Raw genomic sequence first — 21878 nt, 5'->3', positions numbered from 1 at the left:
CTTTTTGAGTTCAGTGAGTATCTTAAATATCTTAGGCAAGCTTGATGGGATGATTGAAACAACACACATAAAACTATCGCATTAACAGCAGATTCATAGAGAATGTAGAATACATATAATATTTCAAGGGGAAAAAGGATTAAAATTTTAAATTAAAATTGCTTATTCATGTGCTTTGAATGGACAATGGGAGGTTTCAAACTACTACATTTTTTCACTGCCACCTCGTGTTCCCGCGTAAGCGCACCTGGTCTCCCCTGGTCTTAAACCCCCAGAGAGCCAACCCTAGTGCCCCATGCAGCCCCATTTCTGCTCCAACAAGATAAACTATCATGAACCAAGAGAAATTCACCATACTGCAAGCACAAGTGTGCACTGGTGGGAGAGGAACTGCTCACAGAAAGAGGCAGGTGGTCCATGTAACAGCTCTAGCAGATGATAAAAATTTTAGTTCTCTTTAAAGAAATTAGAGGTAAACAATATCTCTGGGATTGAAGCAGTTAATATGGGATCTACTTTAACAACCCTAAAGTTCAGGCATCTCTGGCAGCGAAAACTTGCACCATTACAAGCAGCTGACAGAAATGCCACCCAGCATCTGCGACAAGCTTGGCACAGCCAGCCTGGCTAGAATGAAGAGACCAGCTGAAGCACTGCCCAGTCTGTGGATGGAAAAGCACCACTTGCTACAGGAGAGGAGGAGGAAGTTCCAGACCTTGTAGAGAACATTGATGAACTTCTGAAGACAGAACTTGAAGTTACTTGGAGCTGCTATTTTATATTATGACTACCTTCAGCTAATTAAGCTGAAGAAGCCAGGGAATAAAGTTTGAAAACAAAGATTAATAAATTTCTTTGCCCAGTAAAAAAAAAAAAAAAGTGCACATACAAGTACTATTTTCACATTTTATAAATTCCTTTTAATTTCTACTCCATTGCCTTTTAAATGCCCAAGGAATAAAAAAGGCATATTCAATTGAAGAATTTATTATTTTTATAGATACAGAGATGAAATAATTATAATCAATTTTGATACATAGGAAAACTCTTCTGTCCACCTTTCTTTTTGCTGAATGAATCATCACAATCATTTTTACACTTTTTAAAACATACATAGCTTTCTTGACTAAAGCAATTGCAAGAACATATTGGTACTGGTATATTACAGCTACTTACAATGTTTAAGAACAGCAATGGAAAAAATAAGTTATTTAAATATTGATTTCATATACAGAAAGTGCAATGTTGTTAGTTGTTATATAATTTGCTCGACAATTTCTTTCCTATATCAGTTTTAAAATCAAAATAACTTGGACTCGCACTACTAAACTTTTTTCTCAAAATTACACAGTAGGCGCATGAAGCTTGACTTGGAGTGACCTCTTCTGCTGCGGTGGTGAAAGCAAACTTTTTTAGGTCAGGAACTGATTTCCAGTGGACTAGCAGTTTCCAATTTCACCCATGCCCGGTTCAGAATAGAGAAAAGGCTTCTGAGTAAGGCAAGGCCATGGGAAGACACCTGCTTCTTGGTTATCTGGGAATGTAGGCTGCATTTCCTTCCAAACAGCTTTTGAAGTAAACTTTATACACAGTGGATATGCTGCTACCTGAGCCAAACTGCCCTTCCAGGTATCTTTGGTGCTTTCCAAAGAACATTTTTCACAGTGACTCAAAATTCACCACTGACTAGAACTGGGTATCACTGAAGCAACCACCATCCACTGATGTCCACAAACTCCAGCCACACACAAACATGCAGGCTTTTCTAGGGCTAAACCAAACACTTAAATCAAAAGAAGAACTAATGAACACAAAACATGTTTAGAAATAATAAAAACAGCAAAATAAAATAAAAATCTCAGACCCCTTCCCACTGAAAATTATCCAGTCTCTGAATTTGATTTTCTTTGTGAAGGGAATGATTCCCTAAGAAAGGAGACAGACACATGGTATGGCATTTTCAAAAACGCAAATCCAGGAAATTCCCTTTTTTGATGCTACTTGGAAGGCCATGACTTCTTCTCCTGTTACGCTAGCCTAAGCTCTGTTGTCTTTTGGCTCATCCTCAGCCGTGGGCTGGACCCTCAGGATGCCAAGCAGGAAGAGCAGCAGACAGGACCCCTACCGCCCAGTGACAGGACAAATCTTCAGGAACACCAAGATGTGAGAGCTGGCTTTAAGAGTTCAAATAGAAATCTGACAGCTTTAGCTTATTCTTCATTTCCACAAATTTCACATACCTCATATAAAGTAAATATTATTGAATAAATATATTATCTTAAAACTGCATGGCAACAGAGTATGAAAATATATGTCACTTAAGAACATCCTTTTCCTTAGAAACATGGATACACTAAAGTGTATACTGGAGATGGCTATGTAATTAGGGAAATCATCTTCTTTTTTTCCTGAAGGAAACCATCTGTATGACTGAATAACTGATAGAACTTTTGATAAAGGCCTATGTTACAGTGTTTCTATTGTAAACACTACATCACATCACAAAAGGTCCCAGGCGTGAACGCACTGTAAACAGGACCCCTGAGGCTGTCCTTGGGGAAGGTGAGGCCAAAATGAATGAGGGTGGGCCTCGTCCAATATTGGCTGGAGCTCTTCATACACAAAGGAAGCTGGACACAGAGATAGAAGCCAAGGGAGCAGTCAGAGCCCAGAGGTCAACAGAACCCAGGAGAGAAAGAAGACGCTGCCATGTACATTCCCACGTGACCCAGGACTGCCAGTGGCAGCAGAGGCCACCTGGGAAGCTCCAGCCGTCCAGCCTCAGACCACGAGCCCAGAAGCCCCTTTACTAAGCCAACCCACTGTGTCGTTCTTAAGAGCAGTCAGAGAACAAAGAGGACAGCACTATCATCACTATAAAACTTAAGAAAACAAACCATTTCCCTTTCAAACACACTTTCTGGAACATTAAATTTTAAAATAGTTTTTGTTTCTTTTTGCTTTTTTTTTTTAACAAAAGTGACTTTTTAGCTGATGAATGAATTTTGGAATGACACAGCCAGAACTCCAAGTCAATGCTGCAAAACAATGGCCAACAACGGGTGACAAAACTACTGACTGGACAGTGGATGTAGCTTGAGCGGTTGAGCGCCTGCTTTCCTAGCACAAGGTCCTCAATACCTCAAAAACCAAAACCAAACCAAAAAAATCTACATTGATCAAAATGAAAGGTAGTCACTACACACACACATACACACACACGCGCGCCCCTTGTGAACTTCCACATAGCCTTTTACTGGATTTATTGTTATTTTAAAAACTGAAAGCCAATGTGAAATCCGTGCCTGATACACACCCCTACAAAACAAGTCATGTTAAAACGAGATAATTAGAAAAGCCCATTTTTTACTGAAACACCCCAGACACACTAGACTGTCTAAGCTGAAGAGCTGGAACCAATTACAAGGTTGTGAACCATCTATCTGATAACTGCTTAAAAGCGCATGTTAAGGCAAAAAAAAGCTGATTGCTAGAAAGCAATTATTAAAATGTCTCTTGTTTACCCAAAGGAGATCAGAACCATATTTTTTCTGGTGCAGCCAGTTTCCCTACTTCTGAATGAGTGAGGATGGTCAATACTGGGCACGTGGCTGCACAGGCCTCTCCAAAGCCTGCCGGGTGTCCAGCCGGCAGCCAGAGGCGCAGAAACGGGTGTCCGCCCTCCCCCCGCCCACCCTCCCCCTGCAGTTCTGCCGCAGGTTGGCATCTGCTGCTTTTGCGTTCCAAAAATAAAATATCTACTTGTCTTGTCTTTGGGGATTAAAGAGGGGGCTGTTCCAGAGGAGGAGCTAGGCTGCCTTCTGGCCTGGCCTGTGAGTCCAGAGGAGGAGCTGTGTCCACCTCCCAACCACAGAGAGTAGAGCCTCTGGTGGCTGGAGGGCTGGGGCCTGGCTACACGGCCTCTGGGCCTGGCAGCTGCCTCAAGAGCCGGGCTGCGGCCACGAGCTTGTTTCTGTGTCTCTCCTCGGCGATGCCGGCTTGCTGAAGGCAACTGTGGGTGAGAGAAGGCACGTGGCTCAGCGTGCTGACACCTGCCGCGGCGAGGGCGCTGGTGTACATGGGCAGCCCGATGGAGACCAGCCAGTCCGACACGGACGAGATGCAGCCAGGGGAGAGGGGCTTTCTGCAGATGTCTGTGAGTTCGCCACTCGGGATCTGCAGGAACACAGAGATCAGAATTACGAGGACTGCAGACGTGGTGGGCGGCGGCTGCCAGGCGCTGACAGGGGCTGCACTGACCCTGCCACACTGCGAGGCAGCTGTCCAAGGAGCACGCAGGCTCTAGAATGTACGTGGAATTAGGTCTAACCCATTTATGTGCTCATGTCTCCAAACTGAGTATGTCTATGCCTCGCTGCACTGTGATCTTCAAGGAAGAAGCCTCTCAGGAGAGCGACTATAAAGTAGATTTCCCACTGCATTTACATCTATGTCAACCACCAGAAAACTAAGAGTTTAATCAATATGGTTATAAAGAATTTAATATGCAATAATATCAAGTGTTAGCAAGGGCAGGGGAAATGGGCATTTATGCTCTCCCACTGGAAATACAAAGTGCCACATCTTTCAAGAAAGGCGATTTGCTAAAACGTGAAAATCCTTGAAATCTTGCACACTCTTAAGCAAAACCTCTTCAAGGAATAAATCCTCAGAAACTACTCTTGGAAGTCTACAAAGGTCTATTAATGATAATGTTCCTCTCTGTATTGTCTACATCTGTCTACCAGAAAGCTCTGAAATACTAACAATGTAAAGTAACTTCTCATAATGGGTAAACAGATGGACGACCTGCCAATTACAACCATCAGGTTTCAAACAGCACATTCGCCATCGCCTCTGTCCACAGAGAGGATTAACAGTGTGGCACTAGGGACAGCTTCCATTTTGTTCCTCTCCAAAGCTGCTTCTCCCCATTATCTCCTCTCTGCAGCTCTGGGAAGCCCTCGGCTGCCGCGCAGCTGCTGCGAGTGCATCCGAGCCCTGCTGCTCACCGCCATGCGGTGCTGCTTCCGCAGCAGTTTCACGCGGATCAGGTCCATGCTGGTGGCCACGGCCCCCTCGGGCTGGCCGAGGTCTTCCGCGTACCTCTGGAGCAGGGCTTCGGGGATCCCGCAGCGGCCGTGCTGGGAAGCAGAGCAGAGACAAAGTGTCAGAGACTCGGGGACCTCTTCTCCAGCGCCCAGCAGGCAGAAGCTGGAAACACACCCAGAGGTCCCACGGGACATTTATTTTATTGTCAGAGCGGATGCTTTCGAGGGGTTCTGCCGCATCTTTCTTTCAAGTTCCAGTGAGCTTGAGGCAGAAGAGTAAACCTCAGCTTTGCAGCCAGCTCCGCACCTCACCTGATACTGCCGCAGGCAATGACCTAACCTGCAGCAGCAAATCTCGACCCACAGATGTTCTCCTCGGGGCTCCAAGAGCCACCAATATTATATCTGAACTATTTTCTAGTTTTCACAGTGTGTTATGCAAGTTACCACCTGTCTTCCATACGGGGAAGATGAGAGAGGAGACACCCATGTTGAAATGCGCGCCCAACTCTCCCTGCAAACCATGGCAACAAAAAGAAAAAGCAAAAGCCAGACAAAAGAAAAGGATGCTGCAGGGCCAGTGTGCACCTGCCGGCCCTCCCCTCCTGGCCAACCCTGGCCCAGCTGAGAAGGCTGTGTGGCGCCGTGGTGGGGTGGGTACCTTGTCAGAGTACGGCTCTTCGGTGAGGTCGATGCCCTCGGCCTGCAGCTTGTCTTCCGTGAGCGCTTCCAGGCCGCCGCCCCGGGGGCAGGAGGCCTTCCTGGCCAGGGCCAGGCCCAGCTTCAGGCTGCTGCCTGGGAGCTCTGAGAGCCAGGGCGGCGGCCGGGGGCTGGGCGAGGGGGGCCGCGGGGCCGGGGGGCAGTCCCTCGGGCTCTTGACGGGCAGGCTCGGCACGTCGAGGCTGGGGGGGCCCTCGCCAGGGCTGCGGGGGGCAGGGAGGAGTCCATGGGCAAGGCGCCCCCTGCTCTTCTTGGCAGGAACGGGTGGAGGCTGTGACTTCACCTCTGGGGCCCTCTGTGCAGCATCGACTCCTTCTTTGGTGCCTGGGGGATGATCTGGCCCTTCCATGTTGTGTCCTTTCCTGGGGCCCCCCAGAGGTGTCCTCAGCACGGGGAGCTGCGCTCTGGCAGGGAGGGCCTCAGAGCTCTTGGGCAAACACTGAGGGGGTGGCACGCCCCGTGCAGGGGTTGCGGTGCAGCCGTCTGCTTTCTTTGTCATAATTTTCTGGGGGTCAGAAAACCTCTTGCTTTGGGTGAGCGGCACTGCACTGTCGACAGCAGAGGCCCGCCCCGTGGGCTGGGCCTTCGTGGTGGCCATGGCTGTCTTTTGTGGCACTTCTGGCACATTCTGAGGGGAGGGGCCCGTTGCCCCATGACGCCCGTCTCCGTCGGCACCAGGCTGTCCTTGTAGGTCACCTAGGGAAAGGGACCGGGGCCGAGTCTGCATGGCTGGGGCTCCCAAGGTCTCGTGGCTCCGACAGGCGGAGGCGGGGAGGCTTCTCCAGCTTCTGCCCGAGTTGGTCACGCATGGCTGGCCGCCGCGAGCGGGGAGAGTGCCGCCCAGCCTGCTGCTCCTCTCGCTCTGCTTCCATGCGCCCACCAGTGTCGTCAGGGGCGAGCCTGGGCAGCTGCCCTGCTGGTTCTTGCCCGAAGGCTGGGAGCTGGGCCCTGGCGACGTCTTCCTGGGAACGGGGCCCGTCTTCCGTGTCCTGCCTGTGAGACAAGGAGATTGTTTACAATCACACTTTAAAAGAAAGTGATCGAATTGGAGCAAAAAGGCACAAAGGTGCAACTGGGTCTCCAAGCCCCAGGCCCCACCGTCAAGGCCCCTAAGAGCACGGAGGGACTGCACATGGCCATGACTGATGAGCGTTTACCAGGCCCCATTTTTTAGAAAAATCCTCAGCCTTATTAAGGACACAGGGAGACTGAAATTAAGTGAGTCGCATGGAAAAGAAACACGTTGTGTGAAAGGAACCTGGGCCCAAGCCTGCTGCCAGCTGCCACCAGGGAGGAAGAAGGTTAACTGCCCACGTCCCCGATGTGCTCCTGGGGCTTTGCCAAGGTTGCATCTCACTTCTGCTGGGTGAGCTGTTTCCCAAGGTCAGGGCTGAGAAGAGTGGACCTCACCAGTGCCCCTCAGGGCTCGCTGTGACCAGCGAGTACTCAAACTACACCTTCCGGAGCCGCTCCTCTCTTGGTTGTGTGTTCACATGTTACAAACAAATGCATCTCAGGAACAGTCAACCCACCTTGGCACGAACAAGTGAGTACTTTTCCAGAGACAATCTATAAACCTGTTATATGGTTCTAGGTCCCATGAAGCAACAGCCCTGATTCAAATGCACCGTCATGTTGAGAAGGGACATAACACGTATTCACCGACAGATGTTAGCTGGTGCTGGCTGATGAGCTTTCCTGAGAATGTACTCTCCACGGGCCAGGAGCTGTACTCTATGCTTTATGTTCATCAGTACTGTCAACATACATATGCACAAACACACACACTCTTGCACACACTCCCACACTAGCTCTTTTGGTTTGTAACATGTTTGGGTTTTGGCAATGGGCTGAGATGCCTGGGGGTATGTCACAGAAGGCACAAAACATGCACCAAATGATTCCACACTCTAAGCCTGCAGAAAAAGATAAAAATCCTAGACCCTAGACCCAGAATGGGTTGGTTTGCAAGGTAGAAAGAAATGTCTGACTCTATTGCTGGAAAGCTACCATCTTGAATATAAGGATAGAATCTTCCTAATCTACTGTTTTAGCAAATATTTTAAAGTAAATACTTTATTTGGAATTTTGACATCCCCCTGCCATGCCATATCACCCTATCAACAAATGAGCAGCAAAGAGAAACAGGTGGTGGACCGGCTGCAAAAGGAGAGAAAGTGTGGCCAGCGCCTCTGCTGAGAGGGACACAACATACATGCTCTTCGTAAAACCCCTGCATGTTTTGCAGGTGGCAGAAAAGGAATGAAAGAAGAGGTCTGGGCACGAGCCGTGGGCAGAGGGGCAGTGTGCTGTCCATGACCCACTAGCGGGCGTCATAACCCACCAGCAAACTGCAGCCTGCAGCTTCGGAATTGGCTGAAGTATGCCCCTCAGGTGGAGTGCAGCAGCAGCACTCTCCTCGCTGGTCTTCCCCTGTGGGGCAGAGACTGGCCCCTTGAGGGCTGTTTCTAATCTCACCACGATGGGGTTTCACACTGGTCCCCGCCCATCACCTGCTCCTCAGTGACCCTAGCAACCACTGCCTAACTCAGGCACTGCAAATACTGCTGCCCGGGAGCCCCAGTGGGCTGACAGCCGCATGGTTCAGTGTTCCCAGCAGGCCAAGATTGGTTTTTATTGAGTAAGAAAAGGACATAGGGGACACACAGTGTAAGTTTTATAGCTGCAAGTCTTTAAAGGAAACATTTTCCTCACACAGCAGCCAGGAAGCACAGACAGTAGGACTGAACTACAGACTAGAGTGATGAAGAGGGAAACGCAGATTATCACTGAGTTAATAATGCAAGAGAATCATCCTTCTTGAGAAAATTTTAGTCTTGAAATAAGTTTCAAGATAATTCAGAAGCTTCCTTTATCGAAGTTGGGGGGGATGGGAAGCTCATGGCACAGCTCGGGCACAGCCCACTCTGCTGTGACCCCCACAGTCACGCCACCCCCACACCCAGAGTACACGGCCACTGGTGAAAGCAGCGCTCAAGGCGGCCCGGGCTCTGAAGCAAACAGCACTGGCACTTTAGACTCAACTTGTATGGACTGCTCCATTCAAGAAAAAGACTTCCCCAGTTAGAGTTAGAACACATTTGTGGAATTTGGTTTAGTATTTGAAAAAACAAAGGTAGAGGAGGTACAAAGCAGAAAAGAAGAAAAGTACAAAATAGGTAAAATCTATTTTGGAAATATCTTTCTTTTAAAATCCTTTTAGTTTGCATTGTGGGGTTCTGGCTGCATAATTTGTGCTGCTTTTCAAAGTGAAATGTGTGGCTGATCCTACCGTTGCAAAACTTAAGTGCTGGGAATAACCTCCAGCCCAGGTATCAGGGGGTTGCTATCGGAGCCACTGGTTCAAAACCGAGGCGAGCCTGGGGCTTCCGACAGGCCAAGCGGCTGCATCAGGCACTCTCAGTGGCCAATGCACCACAGGATCTTCGAACAACTAGCAAAAACTGGCAGAACCATCTTCTTCCAAACTCTGGAAAAGAGGTAAAGGATAGCAGGAGCTGTGCAAGTGTGCAACGGCTGGTGAAGCATGGCACCTTGCCGGCTCCTCCCTTAGCCCCCCCAGCACAGCGTGGCACCAGCCTGCACCCCAATGAGGAGGCAGAACAGCTCCTATGACAGGCCGAGGTGCCTGGAGGGTGGCGCCAAGCCATGGGTGGCAGCGTGAAGGAGTGAACAGGAAAGTCATCTCAACAGCTAAAGCAGGTAAGAAATAACTAAGTCAAAATGCATGGGGCAAAGAACTGCCTGCTTTAAGCCATTCTGTGAATTCCTGTTAACAGGGAATTCCTGAGGCCTTGGGTAAGGACAAGCCCAGGATAAGAAGCAGAGTCCACGTGGGCTCAGGTAAGGAGAGGACCCTGCCCTCACAGACCTCAGCCTTGCCACTTACAGAGACAATGAAAGATACTTTTTGCTTTTGTTTGTTTGCTTTGTTAGCTCCTGGCATTGAGGAAAATCTCTGTATATCACTAGCTGGATATAAACTTAAGGAACAGACAGGACAGGGACTAAATCCCAGAGTTAACAATTTGAAATATTAAAATGTACAGTCTGCAAGAAAACATTACAAGACAAACAAAGAAAACAGGAAATCATGGCCCATCCAAAGGAACAAGATAAAATTCCAGACCAAATTTTGGATACATTGGACCTTAAAAAGAAATCCTCAATTTGCTCAATGAGACAGAGGAAAACACAGAGACTAAAGAGTATCAGGTAAACAATGAATGAACAATATGAAAATCTCAACAAGGAGACAAATTTTAAAAAGGATCCAAACAGAAATATTGGATTTCAAAACCACAATAAATGAAATGAAAAATTCCCCAGTGGGTTTCAAAAGCAGATTGGAATTAGCAGAAGAAAGAATCAGAAAACTCAAAAATAAGGCAACTGAAATGAATCAGGCTGAGAAGCAGAAAGAAAAAAGAATAAAAAAGCAAACAGAGCCTAGGATATCTGTGGGGCACCATCAAGTGTACCAATATACACATTATGGAAGTCTCAGGAGAAAAGAGAGAGAGGGACAGAAGGAAAGTTTTTAAAAAACAATGGCAAAAAACTTCTCAACCTTAACAAAAGATACGTGTGTGTCCACTCAAGAATCCCAATGAACCCCAAACAGGATAACTCAATGAGAACCGTGCCCAGACACATAGAAATCAAACTGCTGAATACTGAGGACAAGGAGAAAGTTCCAAAAGCCACAAGAGAAAAGCAACAGCTACATACAAGAGAGTCCCTATAAAATAAAAGGCTGATTTCTCATCAGAAACCATGGAGGAAAGAAGGCAATGGGACAAAATAAAGTGCTGAAAGAAAACAGTTGCCAAACAAGAATGTGAGAGCTGGTGAGACTTTCTCTCAAAAATGTGGAAGAGATTAAAACATTCCCAAATAATCAAGAGCTGAGTGAGTTCATCACACTACAGGGAGTTCCTCTGACTGAAAGGAAAGGACACTGGGCAGTAGGTCAAAGCAGCATGAAGAAATAAAGGCCTTTGGTAAAGGTAGCCTTATGGGTAGTCATAAATGACAGTACTAGTACATTGTATTTTTTGGTAAGTAATCCATTTTTTACTTCTTCCAGGTTCTAAAATGCAGACACATTAAAAGTAATGATAAATAAATGTTTTTGGGCATACAATGTATACACATATGATCTGTAACAAGTACAACAAAAAGGTGGAAGGACAGAGGGTTATAGGAACTTATGTTTAACTTATGTTAAACTGGTATCAAATGAAACTTGATTGTTGCAGGTTCAGGATGTTAAATTTAAGCCCCATGGTAATCAAAAAGAAAAACATGAAAAACATATCAGAAGGGACTGAAAATGGTACAGTAGACCTGAATCTCTGGACTGTCCATGTAATAGCCAGGCCCTGAGCCTCAGCAGACTTGCGACTCCTACCCTCTGGTTTATTGGACTTACCCTGGTCAGCTAACAGGGAGGTGAAGAAGGTCAACCACCACACCAGGGAGCCAAGATTGCCAACAACTGCAAGCAAGAGAATTGCATCCATCATCCATGTGGAATCTAAGTCCCCTCTTGATATAGAGGGGAACTGGACATAACCATTCCAGGGTCCACAGGATGGAGGAATAGAGTATGGATTCGAGTGGACTTACTGTATTCTATTATGGAACTATTACAATTAGTAATGCAAGAAATTGTAGCACTGATGTGGAGAAAGTGGCCACAGTAGCTGCTGCGGGTAGGGAAAGGGAAGAAGCGAATGATGTAGGGGCATTTTCAGGACTTGGAGTTGTCCTGGGTGGTACTGCAGGGATAGATGCTGGATATTGTGTGTCCTGCCATGGCCCACTGGGTGGACTGGGGGAGAGTGTAAACTACAATGTAAACCATTATCCATGTGGTGCAGCAGTGCTCCAAAATGTATTCACCAAAAAATGCAACGAATATGCCACATGATGAAAGAGGTTGTTGATATGGGAGGAGTGGGGTGAGGGGGTGGGTGGTATGTGGGGCCCTCATATTTTTTTAATGTAATATTTAAAAAAAATAAAGAAGGAAAAAATCAAATAAATATGAAAGTAGGCATTAATAGAAAAACTGAGGATCAAAAAAATGACCTTACAAAGACTTACAAAGACGAATCAAGATGGTAAAAGAAAGCACTACATTTTCAGTAGTGAGTTTAAGGGAAGTGGATGTGGTTCAAGCAATTGGGTGTCCAGTACCTCCTAAAGCAGACAAGCTAGACAGTGAGCTGGTGCGAAGAGGCTGGTGCATCAAGCTGATGCAACAAACTGATGCAATGAAGAGACACATTTAGAGACACAACAAACAGAAGGGGAGGTAGCTCAAGCCATGGAGTGCCTCCCTCTCACATGGGAGGTCCTGGATTCAGGTCCCAGTGCCTCCGAAAAAGAAAATGAGCACACAACGAGCAGATAGTGAGTGCAAACAACAGGGGTGCAGGGGTTTGGGGGTGGGGTGGGTGGGAAATAAATAAATAAAATAGATTTTTGAAAAAAAATAGTGACTTTAAATATAAATAGATTAAACTCTCCAGTCAAAAGGCAGAGATTGGTAGAATGGATAAAAAAAGCATGACCTGATTATGTACTGTTTACAAGAGACTCGCCTTAAATTGAAAGACACAAGTAGGGTGCAAGTCAAAGGATGGAAAAAAAGTATGCCATACAAACAGCAAAGAAAGGAAAGCTGGGATAGCTATACTAATATCAAATAAAATAGATTTTAAGTAAAAAACTGTTATGAGGGACAAAGAAGGTCACTATATTGATAAGGGGGTCAATTCAACAAGAAGACATAACAATTAACACACGTGGACCTACCACAGAGCCACAAAACATATAAAGCAAATATTCAGATTTTCAAAGAAAGTCTCACAACAGAGCACCTGGAGGTCAGCAAAGAAACCTATGTTATGTGTTGTTTTTTTTCTTTATTTAAAATAGGTCAGCATATTGTAATCTAAACTGTCGTTTCTGAGGGTAATTATTATAACAAGTGCAAACTAAGTTCCTTCTTGCTGAGAGTTCAATTAAGTCCAGAGACCAAGAGCTGGTTGCGCAGGCACTGGAGAATGCAGGTGAGGGTAGTCCCGGTGTGAGGAAACCACAAGGTCTCAACAGGTCTGCCCTGACCTGCTGGGGAGCAGGGCCACTGTGGGTGAGAAACATGACCGGAGAGAAAGGACCAAGCCTGGGGCCTTTAGCCTCTGGGCTTGCTGTCCTCATTGAGAAAAGTGCATCGCAGGGCTCTGCATGTCTATACACTGGGCCCTCAGCCCAAGTCACAGCGGGCGTTTAAGAAATGCTAGGCATTATTAATGCATTATTCTGTTGCTTAATTCTTAGAACTACTCCAGAGGAAAGGGGCCCAGAGACAGGAAGTAACTTGACCAACAACTCCAGCTCACAGGTAGCAATGCAGGTCTAGCCATCCTCACTCAAAGTCCCACAGCTTTGTGTGATCTACAACTGGGCAGAGACTCGAAGTCTCGGGGCGCCTGGGCTCCTCCTGTGACACAGAATTCCTTGAACCCCCCCGTCTGTGTGCCAAGTGGGTGGGAGAATGACTGCGGAATGCCTGTGGATTTTCTGTCTCTAAACATCGCTGCCCGGGCTCGTCTGGGCATCCCCTGCGAGCACCAACAACCTGGCGAACCCTCCCTGAAGGCTACGGAACTGAGGTGGAGAGCCGCCACCCCCGGCTCCGCGGTCCACGGGCCTACCGCTGTCCAGGTTCTCGCTGCTCTCGTAGCACCCCGAGTCCCGCGGCGAGCCTCCACGCAGGCCCTGGCCATCGGCAAGCAGCTTTTCCTGTGATCCAGAGTGGTCGCTGCTACCTGGGGAGTGAGCAGAGCACAGAATGATGGTCTGGGATTTGGAGTGGGCTTTGTGCCACCCTAGCATGTTACTGAGGAAAATGCAGGCCCTGTGCTATCGGTTACAACCCAGGATGGGGAGCCCGTGCCCTGTGGGGAGACCACAGGTTCCACTGCAGGAGCCCACGGGCCTGGGGGGCGCCTCAGGCTACAGCCCCTGCCTACTACGCACGCACAGGGCTCCCCTCCCACCAAGAGCGAGCTGCGTCTGAGGAGCAGGATGGTTACCCAGCAGGAGGCCAGGGTGGAGTCGAGGACAGCAGGGCTTCCCAAAGTTTTGTAACATTTTATTTCTTTAAAAAAATAAGGACTAAAGATTTAAGAAGTGGATATGTAGATTTTTATTTTTCCCTAGTTTTCTGCATTAAAAAAATTCCTAATGAACAATCTTAATTATGATTCATTTCCTTTCTTAGAAGGGAGCCTTCATTTGGCAGACCCAAGCCTGCAGCTCGAGCTCAAGGTCCAAGCTCTAGGACAATGGGTCTCTCCCCGGGGAGCCCTGGGGGGAGCGAGGCGGGGCAGGCGGGACCCACGTCTTGCTCTCAGGGCAGAGTTCCAAATGCTTCCAAGATTGCCAAAAGGCCTGGCACACCTCTCTCCAGGCCCCGACATTTGTTTTGACAGGAACCTGCTGCGTTCCTGGATGTCAGCAGTGCTCAGAGGCAGTGCTTCATGAGCACAATAAATTCAAGCTGCGCTGAAGGAAAGCAAACCTTGGCTTCGCCAAGGACCTAGGATCTGGCTGTTCACAGACGGGCCCTTCAAGTCTTTGGTTTTAGAACCAACACCAGAAAGTAACACTTTGTGTGCTGAAAAGCCCGGGTTCAAACCGGGTTCATGAGGAAGCTGAGCAGCCTGCTCAGCCTTCCACTGTAGCGACTAGCGACGGGAGGGCAGTGACACGCACAAGCCTCAGGACACATCGCAAGGACTCAGTAGGAGGTGGGCTGAGCCAGGATCCTGCCTTGTGGCACCCAAGTTCTGGAAGCACAACGGACAGAGCGGCTGAACCAGCTGATCTCGGGGCTGAGAAGGCACAAACGCACAACCTCATCCAGGGACGCGTCCAGTACGGAGAGGAGACCTTGCCCTCTGCAGACTCACACCCAACCTGCCTACCGGCCCCGGGCCTCCTGGGGGAGCCGGACGCCGGAGCGACCTGTTCACAGAGCAGTCCTGACCAGCTGTCCTCGGAGGCAACGTGCCCCCATCCCTCCCTGTTCGCGGTTCATGGAGAGGCTGAGAGGCAGGAGGGAACGTCCCTGCCGAGCCGCGGGCCCCGTCTCTTCTGGATGGAGGCGCTTGGCCTTGCAGCCTCCGTCCCCCCATCGGCCCCAGTCTGGTGTGCCTCTGAGCGCGAGCCGCTATCAGATACCGATATCCTAAAGCAGAGTGCGGGAGAGAAAGGCTTTGGAGTTCAATAGCCAGAAAGGATAGCTCTTTCACGATGAGGAATTTCGAGAATATTTTTGATGTCAGATTAAAGAATAAAGAGCAAGATAAGAATGGATTAAGGGAGCCCTGGACAAAGCCGCCCCTGGGTGCTCACCGCATTCTGTGTACAGGCTGTAAAATGCCTCATAAGTTAATACTGGATTATCTGCTATGTGTAAATTTGCACATTTTCTTCTTCAATGGAAGGTGATGACGTTCATTCCCTAGCCAACCTGTTCAGTAAGAAAACGACTCCTCCTGTGCTCTGGGCACTCACGAACCTTGGCTGGCCACTGCCAGCTTGTCGGTCACCCAGACTGTGGGGTCTCATGGCCTGCAGGGACCAGCACGCCCGAAGCTGCACCACCCAGAAGACGTGAGGCGGCTCCCTGCACCGGCAGCATGCGCTCCTCTCCCAAGTGAGCGTGTCTTAGTGTCTTAGTGCTGCCTGACACATGGACACAGCAGCCCCCGTGGGCTCTGCGGCGTCTGCACGCGCACTCACCATCGTACTCCTGCAGCAGCTCCACGGCTGTCAAGAGCACGGCCCGGTGCTCTGGGTCGCTGATGTTCAGCTCGTCCAGGTCCTCCTCCTCCAGGAGCTTGAAGGTGTCCACGTCCTCGTAGCCATTCAGCAGGAAGGTGGACACGTGCTCCTGCCAGGAAAGAGGGCCGTCAGCAGGGGGACAGCGCTGCACGGACCTAAAGGTGACCCTAAACCTGTGATGTGACCTGGGGCTCAGGGAGCGGGCGGGCGCTGCGCTCACCATGGGCTGTGCCGGATGCCCCGGCAGGCAAAGAACCCGCAGCCCGGATGCCAGCCGGGTCCTGAAAGCAACACAGCGGAGGGATTACAACTCAGAGGGCCTGTGCTTTCGAGGGCGAGGACTTGCAAGGGTCCACAGGCTGTGACACTGCAGACCTGCTTCCAGGTGCTGGGAGCGAGCAGCCTCGCGCCCTGGAGGGGGCACCGGCGCCGCGGGCAGTGGGCGGGCCACTAGCAGGTGGTGGCCGCTTCAGACCCCCAGCAGGCGTGTGGCCACGCCCCCTTCGTGAGTGTCCTGGTGGCAAGGACCGGGCCTGACCTTCAGGTTGATCCGGTCCAGCAGGTCCTCCACGGACTTGGGCTGCGGCGGCCGCCCCCTGCTCCTCCTCCGCGCGGGGCGCTTGGGCTTCTCCTCCTCGCTGAGCACGTCCACGTAGATGAACTTGAACGTGCCCACCTTGTTGTGCAGCAGGCCCATCCACGTGCCCATGGGGGGCTTGCTGATGATGTCGATGACGTCTCCCTGCTGCAGTCAGGGGACAGTGGCCTTAGGGACGTGCGCAGGGAAACCACGGGGCCCCCGGCCATGAGCGCAGGCCCCACCCCTGCACCACAGGGAGGTGGCCTGGCGCTCTGGACGCCCCCACCTCTCAAGCAGTGCCTCCTCCTGGGACAGAAGTTCTGCACCCACCGAATACCAGGGCCAGCCCCAGTCCTGCAGTCACCCCACTTGTGGGAGACTCAGACTGAGCCAAAACAGGACCAACCCCACAAGGAGGCAGCAGCATCAGCGCACTGGGGGCGCAGCAGGGGTTCTAGAGGGCCGCTGGCCCAGAGCACAGGGCCGGGGCGAGGCTGGACAGTGGGGCCAATGCAAGGCCGGCCAGACCCCAATTCTGCCGGTTCTGGCTGCTTCACTACAGGGGAGACCAGTTTGCCAAGGTGGCCCCGACTGCCCGGCATGCGGCAGCAAGGAGAGGCGAGCGCCAGGGGCGGCCCCAAGACTCACCTTGAGCTTGAGCGAGTCTGTGTCGTAGGGGCTGGGCGTGAAGTCCGTGTGCACCCTGGCTCGCCCGCAGAAGGGGCCCCGGTACGGGGGCTCCTCCTCGTCGCCCTCCTCCGACTTGACGCTCTCCCTGTTGCTGGTGGAGGAGTCGGTGGTACTGACCGTCTGACCACCTGTGGGAAAAGCAGGGAGCGATCGTGTCAGCAGAGTCCCACACTGACCGCACCAGCGGCTGAGCCGAGCAGGGCGCTGGGAGCCCCGGGGGCTGAATTCACGGCTTGCTAGTGGCCCAGGATCTCACATGATGTGGAGGGTACAGCCTCCCCCGTTTTATACATGAGCAAACCCGGGGGTCAAGGGACTTACCTGACTCAGGAGCCTGGCGGGTGGGTGGGTGTCACCCTCGGTGTCCTCCCCAGGCCACGCAGCTGGTGGGCCCCTTCCCCACAGCCTGTCTCCCAGCAACCTCTCCCCATTCCCAGACCCTCCCGAGCGGGCTCATCCCCACTTCTGTGCCAGCTGCCATGGCCTCCGCTCGGGAGAGCCCGAGAGCTCCCCGCACAGGGGCCTGCACTGCCGTTGGGACCACCCGCGACCAGCCCTCTAAGCCCCCAGAGGAGCGACAGAACACTCACTCATGGAGCTCTGCCCGCTCAGGGAGCTGCGCAGGCTCTCCACGGAGCCCCCGGCCTTGAGCTTGGGCTTGTCCTTCTGGGGGGCGTCAGGCTGCGAGGGCGGGGGGCAGCCGGGCATCTCACGGAGGCTGGAGTCCTGAAAGGGGTTTCCAGGAAGTTCCGTTAGCGTGGACAGGTGCCGCTTGGTAATCTCAGCATGCCAGTCCTCAGCTGAATCGATTAAATTCATCTGCAAATCCCCTTTTGATTCCATACCCAATATCCGCCTCCTTTTCAACCTACACCCCCGCTTAATTTTAAAGTTGTAACAGCCCATGTAACTACTGCTTTAAGTACTCAAAGTTACTTCTGCTACAACAAATGTTCCTTAAAAACTCCAACTGAGAAAAACGTATCTATATCTTAGACAAAATACCTAGCTAACCCTTAGAGATTTCTGCTTACACAATAGTCCAGTGCAATCCACGGCTGATGTGGTAAGGAGAAGTACCACCAGAGAGTAACTAAGCTATGTTGGAGGGAAACATTTACACTAAAATTCAGAGTATTCCTTGTTTAAAAAAAGAAAAAGAAAAAAAACCCAGAATCCTATGGCTGCATTTACATAAATGATTAAAGTTTGCTAAAGAAATACCAACTTAGGACCAAGATACAAGGCAAATTGCTATTTTTCAGTTTATGATAAAGTGTCCAGGTTACTCTGTGGCTTAAGCATTTACACAACCACATGAACATGAAAACTGAACGATTTCTGCTGTCTGCACGGTGGCAAGTCCGGGGAGTGAGCACTGCCCTGCAGACACCGAGGGGCAGCGGCAGCGCCTGGCTACACGGTGGGAAGGCAGCTACCGGAGCGGCGGGCAGGGACGACTAAACCGTAAAGGCAAGTCCTCGACACAGGCTTATCCCGCCTCGCTGAATCATGGAATAGCAGACTTCACCAGTCAAGCTCTTTCTAGATACTTCTGGAAAAATTGCACATATTTGAAAGACAGCGCCCCCAAGCTTTGAAAAATCAATGTATTCACCACATGTTTGTCACCTACAAGAACAGGTGCTGGACTTATTGAAGTGAACTGACAAGAAAAAAACTCTTACCATTATAGCTGGTTGGTATATTTACTAAAAGAGTTAAAAGAAAGAACTAAGAACAATCATTCTTTTTGGGAACAATCATTCCCAAAAGCACACAATGATAAATTGTTACTATATATTTTTACTTCTGTGACATGATTAAAGAAACTAGAGAACCAACATGACAAAATTGCACCAGGGTAGTAAAATTACAGGAAAAAATGTTCAAACTGACATTAGAATCCTGATTGTGAGCTGCAAAGCAGTAAGCCTAGGACCTGAGTGTGTAGAATCTTTCTGTGGCTGTTTTGAAGTTTCGGAAAAGCAAACCAAGTCGAGTGCTCTATATGGCACTGCTTCCCTTGGCGCGACACCTGCACTGCATCATCCCCAGGTGGGCGAGCCCAGGAGAGAGCGAGGAGCCTGCGGAGAGGCCCCTGCGGCTAGCTGGGCTAGCTGGGCCATTGGCGTGTGGATGTGCGCGGCTGCCCGATCAGGGCGCCAGGCGTGGCCCCACTGGAGGAGGCCCAGCCAACCACCAGAAGAGCTGCCACGAGCAGAGAGATGAGGGCTGCGCAGGCCCTCCTGCCAGCGGACAGCAGGGAGCAGCCCTGTTGCATCCCCAGCCCCCAGGCCATGGGGTCTGGTGGGTGAAGGGCTTCGGGGCCACTTCAAGCCAGCTCAAGTCCAGAAACGTGGACAGAATACGATGCATCAGCCAGGAGCAGAAGGGGGCATCTTGAACTCTAATGGCCCAAATTGCCCCAGTGCCAGGCACCCACACCATGAAGACACAAACACCTGGTCCTGTTTCCAGCGACGCAATCCTCAGAGCGAGGAGAAAAGCCCAATTCCGCGATACCCTGGGGTCTATCAGGAGGGCCAGTTTGTGAGAACAGCCTCCCCACCAGGGAACTCCTGTCCAGGTCCTGCAGCCAGGAAGCTTTCTGATTTCTCTCTCAGAGTTCTTAGACTTCTAGAACAACTTATCAGTGCCACATTTGAAAAGTCAGCTAAGAAAAACACAAATGTTCTTTCTTAGGTTTGATTTTGTAGCAACCATTTTGTAGCAAGGGATATTTAGAAAACAAAATCCTTCATTTGAATTCACATTAGAGCACAGATTTCCTTCCCCGGGTGTGGGCAGGGCCCAGGCAGCCACTTACCTGCTCAGACAGGGAGCTGCTGTATTTCTTTGACATTCGTTTCCTCATTGTCTCTTTTACTGATTTCACCTTTCTTCCAAGAGAGATACGGGAGGCAGTGGGTGATTTGATTATTTCTTTGTACAGAAAATCTCCTTCTTTACCCTGTAAATACCAGATATTTTAAGAGCCTTTAATGAGAGAAAATGAAGTCCATTTCTCTCCAAAAAATACTGCCACCCCATGATCTTGAAATTTTTTTCTAGGTTAACTCAGTGCTGTCATTCAACCATTGGATGAAAGTTAAAACCTATTAGGGCGCTTTTGTTTAAAATGAAGTAGGTCGCTTTTTATTTATTCAATCTTAGTACATTTTTCTTTTTCCAAAATTTTAAAATCCCAAGGTGGGAGCAGATGTGGCTCAAGTGGTTGAGCACCTGCTTCCCACAGGGGAGGTCCTGGGTTCAGTTACTGGTGCTTCCTAAAAACAAAAATGAAGAACAACAAAACAAAAACACCTAATTCAGGGAGACCAATGTAGGTCAGTGGCTGAGCGCCGGGTCCCAGGTTCAATCCCCATCTTGGTTCCTCAAAACCAAACCACAACCAAAGGGACTGAGTGGCGCTGGCCCAGCAGTGCTGACGTGCACTGACGTCCACTGACGTCCAGGGGGCTCCTCCCAGGAGAACCAGCGGGAAAGGCTGGCCGCAGAGCCTGCAGCACGTGGCGGGTGTTGCTCCTCCAGGTTTGAAATTTCCTGGTCTGACAAGTGGGACTGTGGTCTGTACTCATTTTATTTTGCATAAAAAAGAACTTTCCTCTCAGAAAGGAAAAAAATTACACTTTCTCTCACTTTTTTAAATGTTTTACTACATAATACTATTGGTTTACAAAGCAATGAAATTTGACATTCAAATAAAATAGCTTTATTTTCTCAGGAAACTCTCAAACCCTTCTTGTATCACACATGATGCTAACAAATGGAAAGCATGAAATCTAAATTTCACAGTTTCATGACAAACTGCATAAGGCAAAGCTGCACGGAAAGCTCACCTAAACCCTTTAGGCCTGAGAGAGTGGCCTTTGGGGGGGCAAGCTGGACACCCCGGCAGCTCCTGGGCTGAGGCCCAGAGGCAGAACCCCGGGAGCGGGGCCCGGGCCACGGCGGCAGCAGAGGCCAGCCTCGGGCTCCATGCCGCCACACTCGCCCAGGATCAAAGCAGCTGGGACGTGGCTGCCCAGGAGAGGAGGGGGTCTGGGGGAGCCCTCCCTCGCCCACGGAGGCCCTGAAACGGGCTTTTTCACACGGCGGAGGACCGCCTGCGTGCGCGGCCTCCACTCTCAGCACACCGAGACCCGGCCCTTGCACCACGTTCCCCCATCCAAACCGCTGGCCCCTAGCCACTCACCGCTGGGGAGGCGTGACTGCTGCCCACGTGCAGAGAACGGTTTGTCAGGTCAAATCCTCCAAAACTGCAGGTTCTCTGTGAGGAGAAAAGGTGGACAGGAGGGGGGTTACCTTGCGGCAGCGGCAGAGGGCACGGGCCTGTCCCACGGGCAGGACGTCACGAGCCACAGATGTGTGCAGGTGGAAGCGATGAGGTGAAGGGTGCATGACTCAGGCTCCCAGAAACCTCCCGCCAAGAGGCAGCGCCCTGACATGCAGACACCACCCCACGGAGCCCTCGCCTGTTCAGAGCCGCAGGGTCCCTGCCTCCCCTTTGACAGCCCTGATATCAGCAACAAACAAAATGACGGCAAGGCCGTTTAGAGGGTTGTGAGCTCGCGGCCTCAGAAGAGAGGACGGAGCCGACGGCTGCTAAGAGCTTCCAGCGACTTCTGGCCAGGTGCAATCCCCGGGGAAGGAGCGAGGCTGCTATGGCAACGGCAGCCCTCCCTCAGCCGCAGCTTTCCCAGCCTACTTACACAGGGCCCTTTGCTAACAGGGTAAAGGGTAGAGACTACGTTTCCCCACAGAGAAAAAGTTGGATTAACACTGTCTTCAAGCATGCTCTTTAAATTCAACAGGAAAAATATTGACGTTCTTTATTAAAGAGGAACTTTTAGCTGGTTTCAAACTTCATGGAAGGCCTTATAGATCAGTAATTTTGTATTTCCAGAACTTGATTTGAAAACACTGTT

At 50.1% G+C, this 21878-nt stretch overlaps 1 protein-coding gene across 4 annotated transcripts in view; it reads right to left on the bottom strand.

The window, feature by feature from the left end:
• Window positions 1-971: 971 nt before the first annotated feature.
• SASH1 (SAM and SH3 domain containing 1) overlaps window positions 972-21878 on the bottom strand; it is a 730341-nt gene continuing 709434 nt past the window's right edge. For all 4 annotated transcript variants that reach the window (XM_058307625.1, XM_058307627.1, XM_058307628.2 and 1 more), the window contains 10 exons: window positions 21146-21220; window positions 19757-19900; window positions 17517-17652; window positions 16885-17054; window positions 16195-16401; window positions 15615-15765; window positions 13520-13633; window positions 5713-6764; window positions 5013-5144; window positions 972-4176 (listed from right to left, as the gene is read on the bottom strand). In XM_058307625.1, coding sequence (XP_058163608.1) covers window positions 3913-4176; window positions 5013-5144; window positions 5713-6764; window positions 13520-13633; window positions 15615-15765; window positions 16195-16401; window positions 16885-17054; window positions 17517-17652; window positions 19757-19900; window positions 21146-21220 — 2445 coding nt within the window. In that variant the 3' untranslated portion in view covers window positions 972-3912. The remainder of the gene's footprint in view (window positions 4177-5012; window positions 5145-5712; window positions 6765-13519; window positions 13634-15614; window positions 15766-16194; window positions 16402-16884; window positions 17055-17516; window positions 17653-19756; window positions 19901-21145; window positions 21221-21878) is intronic.

This window comes from Dasypus novemcinctus, chromosome 11 (assembly GCF_030445035.2).
Source record: "Dasypus novemcinctus isolate mDasNov1 chromosome 11, mDasNov1.1.hap2, whole genome shotgun sequence".
NCBI lineage: Eukaryota > Metazoa > Chordata > Mammalia > Cingulata > Dasypodidae > Dasypus > Dasypus novemcinctus.
This window is presented reverse-complemented; position numbering and strand designations above follow the sequence as displayed.